The sequence below is a fragment of the Ambystoma mexicanum genome, chromosome 5q (genome assembly GCF_040938575.1).
Source record: "Ambystoma mexicanum isolate Mex_15411 chromosome 5q, UKY_AmexF1_1, whole genome shotgun sequence".
NCBI classification, from domain to species: domain Eukaryota; kingdom Metazoa; phylum Chordata; class Amphibia; order Caudata; family Ambystomatidae; genus Ambystoma; species Ambystoma mexicanum.
This window is the reverse complement of record NC_090933.1, coordinates 1,137,225,370-1,137,243,982: the sequence shown is the minus strand read 5'-3', so window position 1 is coordinate 1,137,243,982 and position 18,613 is coordinate 1,137,225,370. Positions and strand designations below refer to the sequence as shown.

Below are 18,613 nucleotides of genomic sequence, written 5' to 3'. Positions count from 1 at the left end.
TCAAGAAATCACAACCTGCCAGGGTTTTTTCGGCAAGGCTTTTTCCCTGGTCTGGGGTGGGCTCCCTGGGGTCCCCACTGCCAGGCAAATTGCATCTCAGGCAAAGTGGCCTCTAGTGGAGCCCATACCCATCGCACCAAACTGGGGGTAAGGACGCACAAGAAGCACAGTGACTTTTGGAGACAGAGATGAAAGGAGATACCAACGGATGAATCCTGGGACTCTGATTCAGACGGTACCTCAGCCTTAAAAACTTCAGGTGAGGAGGGGGTTGGTGGAGATAACAAAGATCAGATTGAATCTGAGAGATTGCAACGCCCAGAGATAATGGCCTCCCTAGAACAATACCAAGAAATGGTAAACGCCATCCAGGCCCTGACAGCTGAAGTACAGTCCCTAAGAGCTGACAATACGGCATTACGGCAACAGGTTCAACAGGTGGGACAACAGGTACCTCAACGGGATGATAACAGAGGAGAACTACCTCCTCTTCCCTTGTCGTGTGGGAAATATGACGGGGACCCAAAGAAATTAAAAGATTTCTTGGATGCCTGCACAATCCAATTCACCTTTCGTCCCAGAACCTACGAGTTAGACAGAACCAAGGTTGGGTTCTTAATATCCAATCTGACAGGCAACGCTCTGGCATGGGCTACGCCTTTTGTTACTACTTCAGATCCGGTTCTCATCGATTACGGCCTATTTATACAACGACTAAAACAAAGGTTCGAGAGACCAGAGGTCTTGTATTCCGCCTTTGAAAATCTACTCGACATACGACAAGGGTCATCTGATGTCCAAACGTACCTTGTGAGATTTCAAAAGATAGCTGCAGAAGCAGGATGGCCCGAAACTGCCCAACAGACTATATTCCGAAGAGGACTCCACGAAGACATTAAAGACGAACTGGCGATAGTTGCCAGACCTAATTATTTCCAAGACCTGGTCTCCCTAGTCTTACAAGTAGAGTTCCGTATGGCAGAAAGGAAGGCAGAAAGAAGAAGACCACGCACTCTTGTATCAGGACCAAACCCTTCTTCGATACCTGAAAAGAGATCCACGGAAGAACCTATGCAAATTGGAACCACACGAGGACCTCTATCTACCGGCGAACGCAAGAGAAGAAAGGACCTCGGCTTGTGTATGTATTGTGGGTCAAACAGCCATCTATTAAGAGATTGCCCTGAAGTACCCCCCAGAAGACAGGGAAACGAAGGACCCCAACCTTAAACAGGGAAAGGGAAGGGGTGAACACCATAAATCCCTGTCACTTAGCACAGCCTTCGGCTTTGGACTGTTGCAGTCTTATGGTGATCAAGGTACTAATAGAATGGGAACCGACAGGTTCTGTGGAGTGCATAGCCATGTTAGACTGTGGAGCGGCTGGCAACTTTGTGGACGACAAGTGGGCCAAGGAACATCTCCTACCCAGACGCCCGAAGATCAGATCTATACCGGTGGAAGGAGTCGATGGTACCCCACTAACATCAGGCCCCATTAGCCACGAAACACAGGAGTTGAAGATAAAGATGGCTAATCATCAGGAATACCTCTCATTCGATCTGATCAGGGCGGCACATTTTCCGGTAATACTGGGAATTCCCTGGTTGAGAAAGCACAATCCCCACATTGATTGGAGCTTGAACACAGTAGACTTCAAATCACAGTACTGCGATCAACATTGCTTAACAACAGAAATCTCCCCGGTCATTCAAGCAACACTGCATCCTTCCTTCAGTGTCAACATGATACCAGCCCCATATCAGGAATTCATAGATGTGTTCACAGACACACAGCCCCGTCTTCTGCCACCACATCGCAGAGAAGATTGCAAGATCGATCTGACACCGGAAGCAGTTGTGCCTTTCGGGAGAATGTTTCCGTTGTCACTATCTGAAAAGGAAGCTCTGAAAGTGTACCTTGCCACCAACCTAGAGAACGGCCTCATTAGAGAGTCATCTTCCTCAGCAGGGGCTTCTCTCTTTTTTATTCCCAAAACAATAGAACTACGTCCCTGTATAGATTACAGGGGTCTGAATAGTCTTACAGTGTGAGATAGATATCCTATGCCATTGATGAAGGACATCATTGAAGCCGTCCAGGGTGCCCGGGTCTTCACCAAGCTGGACTTGAGAGGAGCTTATCACCTTTTAAGACTCCGCGAAGGGGATGAGTGGAAGACGGCTTTCCGGACACCTCTAGGACATTACGAATATAGAGTAATGCCTTTTGGACTGGTCAATGCACCGGCACAATTCCAACGATTCATGGACAATGTATTTTCAGATATGCTCTACTCCTCAGTGGTCGTTTACCTAGACGACATTCTTGTCTTTTCCGCCACTCTGGCTGAACATCGCGTCTTGGTAACAGAAGTCTTACAACGTTTAAGGAGAAACAGTCTACCAGCTAAACCCTAAAAATGCATATTTGAGGCATCCACAGTACCATATTTGGGTTTTATATTATCTGCAGATAACATACAGATGGATCCAGCCAAGACGGATGCCATTACAAATTGGCCTGTACCCTCTAATGTCAAGGGAATCCAACGATTCTTAGGACTAGCGAACTTCTATAGAAAGTTTATCCCCAATTTCTCTGAGATTATTCTTCCTATCACCAATCTTCTGAAAAAGGGGGTGAAATTCCTCTGGGATTCCGACACTGAACAAGCCTTCCAACTTTTGAAAAGATCCTTTGTAACAGCTCCGATCCTCAGACAACCAGATCAAACACGCCCGTTCATAGTGGAAACTGATGCTTCCCTCGGTGCTATCGGGGCAGCATTACTACAGAAGGAGGAAGACGGCTTAGAACATCCTGTCTCTTATTTTTCACGCACGTTGACCACTAGTGAACGCAACTATTCCGTGTTAGAAAAGGAACTCCTGGCCATCCGACAAGCGTGCGAGGAATGGAGACATCTTCTACAAGGCTCTGTAGTCCCGTTTGTGGTCCGTACGGATCATAAAAACCTTAAAGTCCTTCAAAAGATGGAGTGCCGCAACTCACGACACGCCAGGTGGGCGTATTTCTTCTCACAATTTGACTTTGTGATTACCTATCTCCCAGGAAAGGACAACACTCTGGCAGATGCCCTTTCTCGGAGTATGGGTGAAGAATCTGGGGATCTAGCAGAACAGGAACTCATGTTAGCAGGAAAGACATTCATCGCCACCATAAACACATTTTTGCAACGGGTAAAGGCGGAACAACAGAACAATAGGAGCTCAGAAATGGATTTGAAGGGGAAGGGTAACTTTCTCTTTAGGAAGGAAGCTTTGTATGTACTAACCCGAGACCTCCAAGTACAAGCAATGTCCTGGTGTCATGATATTCCTTCTGCTGGACACAAGGGCCAAAGAGCCACACTAGAGTTAACATCCCGTCAATTTTGGTGGCCTTCCCTGGCTAAGGATGTGAAGGAGTATGTAAAGGCCTGCCCTGTGTGTGCTCAAAACAAGTACGATTACCACAAACCCCTAGGACTCCTACAACAAGAAAAACAGCCTGAAGGACCTTGGCAGCAGATATCCACGGATTTCATAGTGGAGCTGCCGGAATCCTGTCACACCGCCATAATGGTCACAATCGATTCCTTTAGTAAACTGGCTCACTTTTCTCCTCTTAAAGGACTCCCTACTGCCAGCACGACTGCAGAAGTCTTTCTGAAGGACATAGTCAGGCTTCATGGGATTCCCACCAATATAGTCTCAGACAGAGGCGCTCAATTCACGTCCAAATTCTGGACCGTTTTGTGCAGAACATTAGGAATCAGGAGATCTCTTTCCTCAGGGTTCCACCCGGAAAGCAATGGGCAAACTGAACGTTTGAACGCCACTCTCGAACAGTACATACAGTGTTTTTGTAACCAAGAACAAGACGACTGGTTCCATCTTCTGCCCATGGCCGAGTTCTCTTATAACAACACAAAACATACCTCCCTAGGTATGAGTCCTTTCAAGTGCACCTAAGGTTATGACCCAAAGCATATACCTCTCTCTGGTATCCCTCCTACAAATACACCTTCAGTGGATCATCTACTGGATACCATACAGAGGATGCATTGAGTATCAGAATCCAATCTCGCAAAAGCTCGACAAGACTGTAAAAGATGGGCAGATCAAAAGAGAAGCCCAAACCCTCAGTGGGAAGTAGGAAGGCAGGTGTGGTTATCCACCAAGTATTTACCCAGATGGGTTCATCCAGGAAAGTTTGCACCCAGGTATCTTGGGCCCTTTCGTATCTCAGCCAAGATCAATCCTGTGGCTTATAGACTGGACCTTCCCCCGATTCTCAAAAGAATTCATCCTGTCTTTCATACCTCACTCCTTAAACCATATATTGAGGACCCTCATTCCCGAAAGACGAAAAAATCCCCTCAAAAGACCGCAAAGATCATTGAGAAATATGAAGTTTCCGATATTATGGATTCCAGATACAAAAGAGGTGTACTGCAATACCTGGTTTTTTGGAAAGGATACCCAAGGTCAGAATGCACATGGGAACCTGTTAAGAACATTTCTGCTCCTCGTCTACTATGGAGATTCCATCGCCTTCATCCCGGAAAACCAGGGGGTGGAGGCCTGAGAAGGGGTCATTTTCTATTAGCGTAGAATCACAATCATCCTCCCCAACTTTCCAATAGTCAAAAGTGTATCCCCTGTATCTATACACGTGAGAGGTTGAATAATACACCGGTATATTGAAATGTTATCAACCCTGAACTAATAAGAACTAGAGGCACCATTGGTTAACCCAATAAATAGCACAGCGCCAGAAGCCCATTTAGCCATCATCGAAATAATAGTTTCCGTCAACATTTACCACCCTCCCACTTTTTGATATTAATAAAAACTATATCAACAAAAACCCCATCAATATTTATGTATGTAGTAGTCACATCCTGTCAAATCTGTTGTATATTAGGTCCCTGAATTAAGAACCTCCTTTTAAAAAATTGTACATCATCATTAGTAACCTGAACTGAGCAGTTTAAATAAATAAATTGGAGTTGTATAATGTGTCCTGGCTACCACACTCCTGCAATCACTCCAGCATACGATCAAACAACATCAGCCAGGCTACTGCAGGCAAAAACTATTTCAACTATTGGAGGGAGATTGCAAAAACCAATGTTCAAGACCACATGTCAATGGCCGCAGAATTAATCCGGAATTCTGCATAACTAAATTACTGCTATTGTTAAATCACATTAACAGCCGTATATTTATCAGACAGTCAGATTGGCAGTATCCCGTACGTTGGTCCCGCGCCGTCATGAAGCAATGCAGGAAAGTGAAAGAGCCCATGCTCGATAGTTATACATATATCTTTCCTGATTCCCTTCCCGGGCGGAGTTCGTCTCCCCTCATGGAATGTAAATACTTTGCCTTGCCCCGTTTGTTACCATAGGCCTCCTTCAGACACCCCCAGCAGAAGCTTGTAGCAGATGAGCCACAGCTCTACAGTCGTGTGGGACACCTGTGATTGGATTCGCTGCACAGCACGGATACCAGCAATGATAGAGCCTCAGGTCAAGTATCAGAATCGCAGTTTATTGTACAGAACAGGCGATATCGGGGAAGCACGCGAAACGGATTGGAGTCCAGCAACAAGGCGCTATCAAAAAGTGGCGCAAGGGGGAAGCAACAAACTCATCCAGTCCATATAACCAAACCACGCAACATCATACGCTGGCACAGTCATAAAGTACCGTAAAGCAATCTGGTCATTGGTGATCACCTTCATTCTTTACTGTGGCTGCAGTACGGCTGCGCCATCCGGAAGTCTCCTGAGAAGACGAACTTATCACGTGAGCCAGTCAGTTGATCAGCCTGAGGATGGATCCTTTACTCAGATAATGCATCTTTCCAACGGAGCACGGCCAGGAAGAGTCCACGGTATTAAAAAAAAACGTTTAACTGAATAAAATTGCAGACGCCATTTTATACCATGTTCATAGCATTAGTAATTGTGAAAAACCAAAAAATAATTGTAAATTTAGAAATGTAGAAGCTAATTAATGTTACCAAATAATGTGGATCAGTCAGCAATAGTACCAAGTGAATTCCGAATTTCTTCTAGCCAAGAAAGCGCCTCCTTAGGGTCAGAAGTAGTTTTATCTCCATCAGGCAACACTAATGTTAGTGTATTGAACCTATTCAGGAAAGCCTTCACTTGAAGGACTCTTGCCATCTCTTTCACCCCTTTAAAGGTTCTCCTGGCTTCCACAAATTCCTTAGGGTAGTCTGGATAGGCATATATTGGTTTGTCCTTGAAGGAAGCTGAGCCCTTGTTTCTAGATGCAGACAGTAAGGATTCCCTTTTCCTTGAAAGAGAGAAAGACACCAGTATGTGTCTTGGTCTAGCATGATCAATGTCACTTTCTCCAAGGGCGTCCATACCATAGCAATCCTTGAAAATCTGCACTACTAATGGTAACACTTTCTCAACTTGGGATCAGCATGTTCCACAACTCCAACTAGTCTGATGTTTCTTTCCCGCATCTTCAAGTCCATTTCCAAGCGTTTACTCTTCTCATTCTGCTTATCAGTTTTCAGGATGTTGTAGGCCCTGTAACTTCCGGCCATTTCAGATCCCATATAAGAGGATTTGTTTTCCAAGTCAGACATCCTTGTATCCAGATGGGCAACTTTTGAATTCAATTCTGCCATGGTTGATTTGACTTCTGCCATGTCCAGAGCCTTTTGTCTCATTAACTTGTACAAATCCTGTATGCTAGGCTTCTCTTCATCCATTTCTGAAAATTGCTTTTGTTTTTTAGATGATGGATTCTCAGGTTCTTGAATGTTTTTCTTTGAATTCATATTAGTAATGAAATATCTTCAGGGAGGAGGCCAGTAGCTCAAGGTTCAAGCTGCTTCCACCTTGGCCAACATTCCGGAATAGTATGGGTTTTTCGCATTTGTTTTCATGAAAATTGCTCTCCAATTGCTACCAATGTTGTCTGTACAGGGTCGAACGGGCAATCATCTTTATAATGATCATCTAGGGCTAGCGTTCTCAAAGCCGAGTCTCCCACCGCTAGCTTTTCCAACTTGCCTTGCGGAGGGGCCCCGTCCATCCCATACCGGTACGGTGCGAACTGCGCCTGGGCTGCCATCCAATATACCTCCAAGTTTGGGTTGGTAAATCTCCCTCTGTTCTATGATTGCGCCATGTCAGCCAATTTTTTCCATACAGCACCAGAGTGCCATAGAAATCGGACATACTGTTGTGGAGATCAATGAAAAACTGTTTCCCCGGCCACAAAGGCACATTCACAAAAAGATATACAAATGTAGGCACCAGAATCATCTTGATTAGTGCCAATATTCCAACTAGTGACATTGGGTCCCGTGACCAGTGGCACATTTTAGTATGCGCATATTCTGCATGGGCCTCGACGTTGTCCGTTAGTAGTGGTACTTTACCTCTGGAGATAACCCCTAAATATTTAAGCCTATCTGGCGCCAATTGCAGTGGCAACGCCACCTTGGGCCAAGACGTGCTGTCAGCCAAGGGAAACGTCTCAGACTTCCCGTAGATCACAGTGAACCCAGAGTATATACCAATCTGAGTAATGTCCTCCATTATAGGATCTAAATTATTTTGGGGGTCTCTAACGGACAGCAGCATGTCATCTACGTGTAGGAACCCTCACCTCTCGTGCCAGTGCCTAATCAGATCCGCCATGGGTTCACTCGCTAACACAAAGAGTATAGGTGACAACGGAAACCCCTGCCATGTCCCGCTGTTAAGTTTGAACGGTTCTGACTACGTCGCGTTGGTGCGGATACTAGCTATGGGATTTGTGTACAGGATTTTAATGTAACGGATTAGGCGCTCCCACAGGCCACATCTATGCAGGACCGCGAACAGAAAAGACCATGAAGCCATGTCGAAGGCTTTATGAGCATCCAAGCCACTTCCACTGCTTGCGTCGCAGGGGATAAACAGCTGTAATGTTAAACAGTTGCCTAATGTTTAGGGATGAAGACCGCCCTGGAACGAACCCGGCCTGATTATGGTGTTTTAGGGAAGGCATCAGGGGTAGTAATCTATTGGCTATAACTTTAGCGTAAATTTTGGTGTCTGCGTTCATAAGGGATAGCGGCCTGTAGGAGCCACAGTCCTCATTGGGCTTCCCTGGTTTTTGGAGTACGGTAATAGTGGCCTCCCTAAGTGACTTTGGGAGTTTCCCATTCTGCACCGATTCCTCCCACATGTTCAGCAGGTGTGGTGCCAGAAGGGCCCCATACTCCATGTAATATTTCACTGAGAGTCCATCCGGACTCTGGGACTTGTATCTGGGTAGGCCCTTTATTACTGTCAGTATTTCCTCCACCGTCATAGGGCCATTTATCTGCGCTCTGGCCTGTTCTAAGAGGACTGACATCTGTATGGTCTCTAGTAAGTCATGCAACCTCCCCCTGATCACATACCGCTGGCTCCCAATATAGTGCTCTGTAGAATTCCACAAAGGCATCACTAATGTGATGTGGTTCAGACCCCTTTCCATCTGCACTAAGTTGAACAAGGCCCTACCAGTTCTTACGCCTTCCTCGTACCTTCTAGCCGCCTATTGCCACGCACAATATTTCACCTCTCTATCCGCGTGGCGTTGAAATTCCTCTAGCTCGGTTTTTATGGCCGTCAGCGTAGCATGATCGGGCACAGCTGCATATTTGCCCTCTAGAGCTTTGAGTTTTTACTCACTAGTGGCTATATCTCTGCAAATAATTTCGAGCACTCCAAATTCCCTCGACATGGCCATTTCCCTAATAAATACCTTCAGAGTTTGCCAAAGTATTCCTTGGGTCACTGTATTGTTATCATTGGTCTGAAAAAAGGAGGGGATGGCATCTTCCACACTTGTTCTGAACACCAAGTCTTGCAGGGCCAATGATTTAAATCACCATGTCCCACGGGTTCCGGAGGTCCCACGGGTTCCGGATGTCCCGCCCCACTTCAACGAGAGCGTTATTGGTGAGCGGTCCGAGTAGGTGCGGGTGAGTATATTGGCCTCCAACATCCGACCAACAAAGCAATCCGAGATCAAGAATAGGTCTATCTGGAACGACATGTCATGCACTGATGAGTAATAAGAGAACCCCTTTGTCGTTCGATGCAGTGTTCACCATATATCACATAGAATCCTAGCCTGCACATTTGATGCAGAATATTACCAGCGCGCTTGAAAGTGGTCTGGGGGCCTTGTCGATGCGGTCGAGGTCAAGGCTCAAGATTGTGTTCATGTCGCTCCATACAATCAGTAGCATTGGGTAGGTCCGGTGGATGTCCACCAAGTTGGAATAGAACCCTGGGTCATCTAGGTTCGGACCATATACATTTACCAGCACTACCTCCTTGTGCCACAATTTACAGTGTACAACAACATAGTGCCTGTCTATATCAGCATGCGAGTGCAGCAGCTTGAAGGCAGCGCACTTATGGATCAGGGTTAGGACCCTGCGTGAATGTGTCGAGAAGTTAGTGTAAAACCTATTAGTGCCCTACCCCTTTGCAAAACCCTCATTCACCCTCCCTAGTGCATGGGTTTCTTGCAGGAATGTACCTTTTGGCGATTCACATGGGACGCTATTTGCCTAGCTTTAGAATAGTTCCCAAGACCCCTAACATTCCAGCTCAAAATTGTAATAGTTCCTATCATGGCCTGCAACGGAATCTAGTGTTGCAACAATACTGCCTGATCCATGTGCTGCCCCTCCAGGATCGCAACTTCTAGTATCCTTGTTAGACTGCTAGTCAAAACAATTTAGAATAAACCTTTACCCACCATCCCCGCCCTCCACCACCCTCATTGCCCCCCAACCAGGGCCATGCCAGCCCCTCTTCCCCAGTAGCGGATACAGAAGGTCCCTCAATGGCACTCCCACCCAAGAAGTATTCACCGCTGTCCACAGTTATGATATGATATGATATGGCATTTGTAACGCGCCTATACACAAGTATTTCACTGGCAACACTATATATACCCCAACATTCAGCGTATAATGGACACGCCAGCGCCCTCCACCTTCAGGACTGCAGCTGCCCCCCCCTCACTCTCGGCTCAGCCCCTTGCGTCCATTAAAGAAAAAGAAAGAAATAATGTTTCCAGGTGTCCATGTCTTAGGCCAGTGCAGGTTGCTCCACTTGCATGCACCGTTCTTTGGGTCACTCCATCATCCCACTTGCTGGAACCCTATATTGTTGGAGCTGATCTATATTGTTATGCCTGCCTGCTTGACTGCCAAAGCAGTGTCTGCCTTCACAGGTTTCAACAGTAGCCATTTATTGGCAGATCTAATTCCAAAGAGCGTTATAGGAGGGCATCCGCGTATTTTGTTATTTCACATGGACCCACCAGCGATGCAGTCATGCCGGGCACCTCTCAACCCCGAAGTTGGCCCCTCCTCCCCAGCACTCCAGAGCCCTCTCACTGCCACACGCGCCACTCCTCACCTTCGCTGCACTCCCAGAAACGTATCCCCCCTTCTCTGCCTGCCGCAAAGCATCTTGGATGTCAGGTTTCCCCGCAGCAGGCAGGATGTCTCGCTCCAGGGGTTCTCTGTTGCCACACCTCACAACAGCCCAGCGCCCCTGGGTTGTGAGGTGCAGGGCTCTCCCTCGTAAATCGGCCGCACTACCGGCCGCCACGTCCGTCACCTCTCATGGTGCCCTCCAGCCTCACCTCGCACTACACAGCACGCCAAGTAGTTGCCGTTCTAGGCCACCAACTGTTACCAACTATGCTCCGATTATGCTCCGGACCCTCTGTTCAAATCTCAGATGTTCATAAAGGCACTGAGTTCAGTGTAGCGGGACCTTTCTCGGACATTGCACGCTGCAGCACCAGAGGTTTAGGAGTAAGCAGCCATTTTACGGCTGCTCAGCAGCGTGCGCCCTGTATCTGGTTCTGGTTAACAAGTGACTCCCAGCCTTCTTAGGTTGACTTGCTAGGTTTATTATCATTACAATCAGTCAATCAATAAGTTACATATAGGACAATAAAACACTGGCAGCCCATCACCCAGGCCTCTGGCTGAACAACTGACCAGGTTAGAACATTCACCCATGCATTCCATCACTCAGGCATAAACACTCCACATGACATCACAACATTCCTTCTGCAAAGCCAAGCCATACACAACACAGTGTACTGTATATATCGAAGGTAGTTTTTGTTATAATAAATACAGCTTATATGTTTGTAACATGGTGGACCCTATTGAGTTGTGACTCTGCTCTAAAGCAATGACTCTGCAGTGGGTGGTGCAGAATAGCCTTATCAGAATTGGTAATTCCTATATTAATACACGTTTTCATTTTCAGAATTTTTAGGAGGAAGAAGAAAAAGATTTGCAAATCACTTGCTAGCATTTTTGGTATGAAAGAAACAGATACGATGGTGGACAGCAGTATCAATAATATGGAGCCGACGAACAAATGTGGCATTGAGAATGAGGAGGACAGCGAACCGGAGAATGACATCAGCCTTGACAATGTCAATCAGAAAACACCTGTTGACAACCGCATGTTTGGTAAAAGATCAGTTTTTTTGTCTTCTCTTCACCAAGGCCCTCATTTATATGTCAGTAGTAATTTTACTTTGAACTCCTTAAAACAAAATTGCTGATGCTGCATTATTGCAATGCGTAAAATTCAACTGATTGTATTTGTATTTTTTCATATTTTATTTGTGTCAATACCGTGCCTTACAACAAAGCGCCATACACATCAAAAAAAGGTACATCAGATGAAAAAAGCAAACATTAACAAATTACATAGAAAATGGATGTTGTTTGAGATGAGTACGGAAAAGAGGGTAGGAAGTAAGGGAACGAATGCGAAGTGGGTGCGCGTTCCAGCGCAGTAGGACCAACAAAGTAAAAGAACTGAGACATGACTCAGCACACAGTGAGCAGGGGACAGTGAGAAGACATTGGGAATTTGAGCTGAGAGATTGGGCAGGGGAGTAGAAGGACACAAGGGAGGATAAGTAAGGTGGGGATGTATTGTGAAGGGATTTGAAGACTAAACAATGACAATTCAATTTGAGGCGAGAGTAGAAAGGAAGTTAATGCATTGAGGAAAGAGCAGGCGAGATGGAATCACGAGAGGACAGAGAGAAAAGTAGGCAAATGGAGGAATTTTAACTAGATTTAAGAGGACTAAGAGGAGAGAAGAACAATAAAAGAGGCGTGAACAAATTAGTGAAGATACTAATAGTTTAAGGACATGGGAAAAAAAAGGCTGGACCGAGCTTTGCAGATGATGTAAACATGAGCACAACAGGAGCAGGAAATAGAAGAGATGTGATGTGCAAAGGTGGGTGAAGAATCCAGATAGACACCAAGATATGTTATATTACATTTGCTTCTGGAGTTTCACATTTGAAACGATCAGTAGAAGTTTAAAGGCAACTGCATTCAACTATATCTGAAATCCCACTGAGGCGTCTGGGTTTATAGTGTTTCCCTGCAGGCATTTTCACTGAATCACGATTCCCCGAACCTGGTTTTGGCTGTGCATTGAAACAGCATTGCTCTGAGCACCCTCTTCCCTGCTCTCTTCCAAATGCATGGCATACCCTGCAACCCCCTTTCTCCCCTCAGCCCTTCCCCTATGCCCTGCCCTGTGTTCTCTGGGGGACACCCCCACAACACTTGAACTCCTGACCAGCCCCACTGTTCTCCAAACATACATCATACATAGGCACACACAGACACCACATACATACATACATATGCATGCAATGACCCCCTCCAAATTCCCAATCCCCCTCCTTACCTCACCATCGCCAGCCACTTCCTGGTCTGTGGAAGACCTCCACCATCTTGTTTCTCTATGATTCTCTCTCTTCTTACTGTTCCCTCCACTTCCTCTAACCCAAAAGACTTTGGGTGTAATATCAGAAAGGTAAAGTCCACTTCTTTCAAGAAAAGCGAATGGACCTCTAAGGCAGGTGAGAGTTAGTCCAATTACCTGCACGCTTTTGCCTTTAAAAGAAGGGGTATCCAACCACATATTTGAATCGTCATAGAATCATCTTTTGGACTCCAACATATCAAGAAAATATCATTGGACCTCTGTTGAGAGAGTTGATCTTTCCAAAGCCCTTTGCCAGTGAGGTGAAGACTGAGTGTCCAGGGCAGCGGGAAGCTCTTCCCCTGACCATCCCCAGGAACCATTGGGGGTGAACTGCTGCTGGAACATGCACCTGCCTCTTTACTAACCACAGCAGGACCCAGGATCTCACCATGCTGAAGGACCCCTACAGTTGTTTGCCAGCCTCCCTGTGTTTGGGGGCATGAGAAAGGGACTCATTGTCATGACGCCTACTCCCGGAGAACCAGTCCAGGACCAGCGTCCCTGGAAGCAGACATCATGTTCCCGGGGAAAAGGCCAGCAACCCCTTGTAGGGGCCCTTTGGACACTGTCCTGGCGCCTTTGGCGCCAGGCTCATTTTGGACCTCAGTCCTGGCGCCATAGGCGCCAGGCTCATAAAGGGAGTGTTTATGTGAACTTACCTGATGCAGACCGTGCTGCCAGATCCAGACCTCTTTGAGGCCTGAAAGGGACTATTTTACCTGTGGGACTATTTTGCCACTCGGGCGTGGCCGGGGAAGAATACGTACCTGGAACTACTTTGGGGGCTATTTAAGCCACGCCCAGACAGCAGCTCACGCTTCGCGTTGTTCTGAACCTAGCAGCTGGACGCTCACCGTGTCTGCTCCTGCATCCTGACTCCAGCCACGCCCGCCTCCATCCTGGAATACCTGAAAGGAAAGAAGAGAAGGGAAAAGGTTAACAGAAGAACATTACCTGCTTCTACCCGGAGTCCGGAGTCATCACGCCAGCGATCCTAAGGGAAGACATTTATTTTAAAGACGCATCGCGTCGCTCGCTTCAGCGCCGCGTTCCACTCACCTGTTCACGAGGCATCTCCGTGCTCCTTAGCGACCATCTGCACGATCCGCCGCATACCTGCGCCTAAGGGGGAAGAGAAGAACAAAAGGTGAGCAAAAGGAACATATTGAGGAAAGCCAGATTTTCGCCATAAGACTTACCTGATTATTGTTGGGAGAATCTGTCCTCATCTCGGGTCGGCGCTGCTTCTTCGGCAGTACCGTACCCCGGCCCCTATGGGGAAAAAAGACACACGCATTAGTGGGTGAATATAAGGACATTAAAGGAACCACCCATCATAAACTCACCTGAGTTTACCTTCGGCGAATTGTTTCCTCTACGCGAAATCTTCACTCAGCACCTGTGATAAAAGGGATAAGAGACGGACTACTGAATATAAAGGCAAATAGAAAAAGGGGCCAACTCTTGAACTTTTACAACAGTATACTTACGGCACCTTGCCAGTAAAGTCAAGTAAGGTTGGATCCTCACCAATCCGAACACCAGTGAAGTAACTGGATACAATCGCACCCCTGCACCAGAAGCAGGATGGAGAGCTTGTCCTTTCAAACCTTAAGGTGAGAGTTAACGGGGAATTTCGGAGGTGGTCTGAGGAGAGTGAAAGAGGGAAGTGGGAGGCCAACGCGCTATTCCGCAGGTAGTTAATCCCCTTTCTCTATCTGCAGAAGGATTCTCCTGCGAGTCAGACAAGCAAGATTTGGGGGTCCTGTCCAGTCGGTCTTCCAAGTTCTGCGCATCTCCTTAGAAGAGGCTGCAGCAGTCCAGACCTGGTCAGCGTTACAGAACGCAAAGCCTTCCTACAATTTCCCACCCAGGCGCTATGGAGACTTCTGAGACTGATCAGTTGGCCCACCCATTGGGGGAATTACGGGCCGAAGTGCATTCCGGAGACTAACGCTCTCAGGAGAGAACTAATTGTATCTAAGGAACAAACTGATGACCTTGCCAGGCAGCTATTGCAAGGTCAGGCTGGACAAACTCCCCTACCAGGTTCAGGGGGTATTCCCGCCCCAGTGGTTTCAAGTAACCCAGTGCAAATCAATCTACCCGGAAATATGCCGTTGGCCCCACCTGAACGTTTTGCCGGGGACCCCAAAAGATTTGCCGTATTCATGAATCAATGCCGATTGCACTTCCTCTGCAGACCTGGGGCCTTTCCTAACGACCAAACCAAGGTAGCTTTTGTATTATCATATCTCAGCGGCTGTGCTGCCGATTGGTCAGTTCCACTGGTTACTCAAGATGACCCAATACTCCGGGATTTTCAAGGCTTTCAGACACGCATGGAAAGATTATTTGCTCGGCACTCTCAGGGACAGGCCCTGGACAACGAACTTCTGTCCCTACGACAGGGTAACCAGGATCTCTTAGCCTATATCGCAACCTTCAATAGGTTTGTTGTGGAGACTGGGTGGCCAGAGGATAAAAGAATCACGTTATTTCATCGAGGTCTACGTGGAGAACTTAAGGATGTCATGGCCCAAGTTGTAAATCGGCCCGAAGACTGCATGGAATATATAGACTTAGTGGTCCAATTAGATCACAGGCTTCAAAACAGAAAGGCAGATCGGTCCAAGTTTGAGACACAGGTGTTGGTCAAGACTCACGTTAACCCCAAGGGTGCCGATGTTTCAGAACCTATGCAAATTGGAGGGGTTAAAGGACCTTTAACGCAAAAAGAACGTGAAAGAAGACGGCAGATGCGATTATGTCTTTATTGTGGGGCTTCTGGACACTTTTTACGAGATTGCCCAGTAAAACCGCCCCAGAAGGCGGTAGGAGCCGCGGATAAGAACCATATGGAACCAGATTCGGGAAACGACCACGCCCGACAAGCGTAGGGGTCCGCTTGCCGAGCCTGAAAACTAACTCTCAGACCTCGCACTTCATCATGCCAATGGTCCTCGTAGATCCGGAACAGCCTGGGCGGTTGCATGCAATAAAGGCATACATCGATAGTGGGGCTATAGGAAACTATGTGGATCGTGAATTGGCTTCCAGGATCAACCTCCCTCTTCGTCCTAAAACCAGTAAAGAGGTCATCACCACAGTAGATGGAACCGAAATCGCCTCTGGGCCGGTAACACATTCAACTGCAGAGGTGACCCTAGTGGGTCAGGACGGGCATCGGGAGGCTGTTGTGTTTGACGTAATCAAGGCTCCACAGTTTCAGGTAATTCTAGGAATTCCTTGGTTAGAAACTCATAATCCTCGAATTGACTGGCGAGCGAAGAGGATAGCCCTTCCGGATTGTGCACAAACCTGTTATCCAGGAAGTCCAAATATAGGCCTGGCTTCAGTAACCCCTGCCACTTTGCAAATACCGCCGGAATACCAAGAATTTCAAGACGTCGTCCAAAAGGAACAGGCCAACACGTTACCCCCTCACAGGCCGTACGATTGCCAAATCGATCTGATGCCCGGTGCACAACCCCCTTGTAGCAGGATTTATGCTCTTACTGAACCCGAGAATCTTCATTTGCGACAATATTTAGATCAGTACCTATCCAATGGTTTCATTCGCCCGTCAAAGTCTCCTCCATCCTCGGCTTTGTTCTTCGTTCCAAAAAAAGAAGGCGACCTCAGAACTTGTATCGACTACCGCGCATTGAACCAGATAACTGTTAACAACCGTTACCCTTTGCCTCTGATCCCTGAACTTCTTGACCAGGTGAAGGATGCCTGCATATACACCAAGTTAGATCTCCGGGGGGCTTACCATCTGGTGCGAGTAAAGGAAGGCGACGAATGGAAAACTGCCTTCCGCACCAAATATGGACTATTCGAGTACCAGGTGATGCCTTTCGGATTGTGCAACTCACCTGCTGCCTTCCAAAACTTCATGAACAATGTCCTTCGGGAACTCATCGATGTTTGTGTTGTCGTATATATCGATGACATTCTTGTGTACTCCTCTTCGGAATCTGATCACAAAAAGCACGTCAGGGCAGTTCTTGAGAAATTGCGCCAACACAAACTGTTTGCAAAACTTGAAAAGTGTGTTTTCCATACCACAGAAGTCGAGTTTCTTGGTTTCATCCTGACACCTCAAGGAGTCCGAATGGACTCGCGAAAAGTGGATGCCATCCTCAAATGGCCATCGCCTAGCTCTGTGAAAGGCGTTCAAAGCATGCTTGGCTTTGCCAATTTCTATCGCAGATTTATCCCGGAATTTTCACGTATTGTACAACCCATCACTGCACTCTTGAGGAAAAATAAACGCTTCGAATGGTCTGAGGAAGCCGAACAGGCCTTTCAGGAATTAAAAGCTAAATTTACCTCCGCACCTGTATTGAAACACCCGCGTCCAGATCTCCCATACATAGTCGAAACCGACGCATCCAGTTTAGCCATGGGAGCTGTCCTGTCTCAAAGAGTTCCCGAAACTAACCAACTGCATCCCGTAGCATTTTGGTCAAACAAGCGAGATTTGGGGGTCCTGTCCAGTCGGTCTTCCGAGTTCTGCGCATCACCTTAGAAGAGGCCGCACCAGTCCAGACCTGGTCAACGTCTCCGTGGGAGTCAGGTGAGCGTTACACTCATCTTACCCCTGCGCCACTGTATTGGGACTCACAGCACCACAAGACAGCTGTATTCTAATGTTTTTGCCATTTAACTCACTGCCCCACCCCTGACTACACTTAGCTGGTAGGCTTGCATGCTGTGTAGCTGTCCAGCCCCTTTACTTGCACTTGTTGTGAACCCCCCTTCATTCTCTCCTTCCACCTGGCCCTGTCCACCTGGCCTCCTTGTCACTTCCTTCTCTTGGGCCCTCTACCCAATTTCTGCACTTCCCCACCTCGCTTCCCCCTTGCACTTCTTGCTACCACACTTGCACAATCTGAATGTCGCAAGGCCCATTAGGATTGCTATTGTCCTCCCTCCTGTTCCTCCACAACCCCATGCTGCCTTAATGCACCTCGAAACACTTGTGTATAGACGCATTACAAATGAACAATAAATAAATAAGCTGCTTGGAGCCGTATTTTCAAGTACCGTTCAACACATTTGACCCACCAGGACCGTCCAGTGCTGCCCTTTTCACTCTCCCACTCTTCAAATTGCTTGCACAATGCCAAGAAGTCCGGTTCGACACTGCTGAACCGCCAATAACTGCACAAATGTACTATTGACTATTAACTGCCCCATTGGTCCAGTTATGGGCTATTGGGAATGGTTAGGTCACCAATTCCCTTTTTCCATCCAATAAATATATAATTTTTAAAGAACATTGTAGTTTTTACTTGCCTTATTTCCCTGATTCATTACTCGGAATGCTACATTGCGCTATCTTTGCTTATTCTCTTTTCCTCAGTGGTGAATTTTTTATTGTGTTTTTCTATTCAGTTATCTTGCAGATAGTGTGTTTTATTCAAGTATATATATTTTTATAGAACCTTGACTGTACATTTCCTTTACTGTGGGCTGTTCTACTTTGCTGTTTGGGTCACTAGCAAATCACCTTCACCCCCTAACACCGCTCTTAAGAGCATAACCTTCCCTCAGCCCACATTACCTGCAAAGGAGGTATGTCTCTTTACTGTGCCTCTTTTAACTTTATGATTGTGTTGGCTTTTTGTTTGTAGCGGTGTGAGAGCTGAGTGAACATTTTAGTCCCTACTCATCCTAGTACTCCTGCAGAATCTAACTTGTCACAGTCACTCTAAGAAAA

General features: G+C 46.8%; 1 protein-coding gene across 2 annotated transcripts in view; it reads left to right on the top strand.

Annotated features, from left to right (window-relative positions):
* Positions 1–18,613, top strand: part of TMEM71 (transmembrane protein 71) — a 637,748-nt gene that overhangs the window by 415,305 nt on the left and 203,830 nt on the right. For both annotated transcript variants that reach the window (XM_069621648.1, XM_069621649.1), the window contains exon 5: positions 11,344–11,552. In XM_069621648.1, the coding sequence (XP_069477749.1) occupies positions 11,344–11,552 (209 nt within the window). The remainder of the gene's footprint in view (positions 1–11,343; positions 11,553–18,613) is intronic.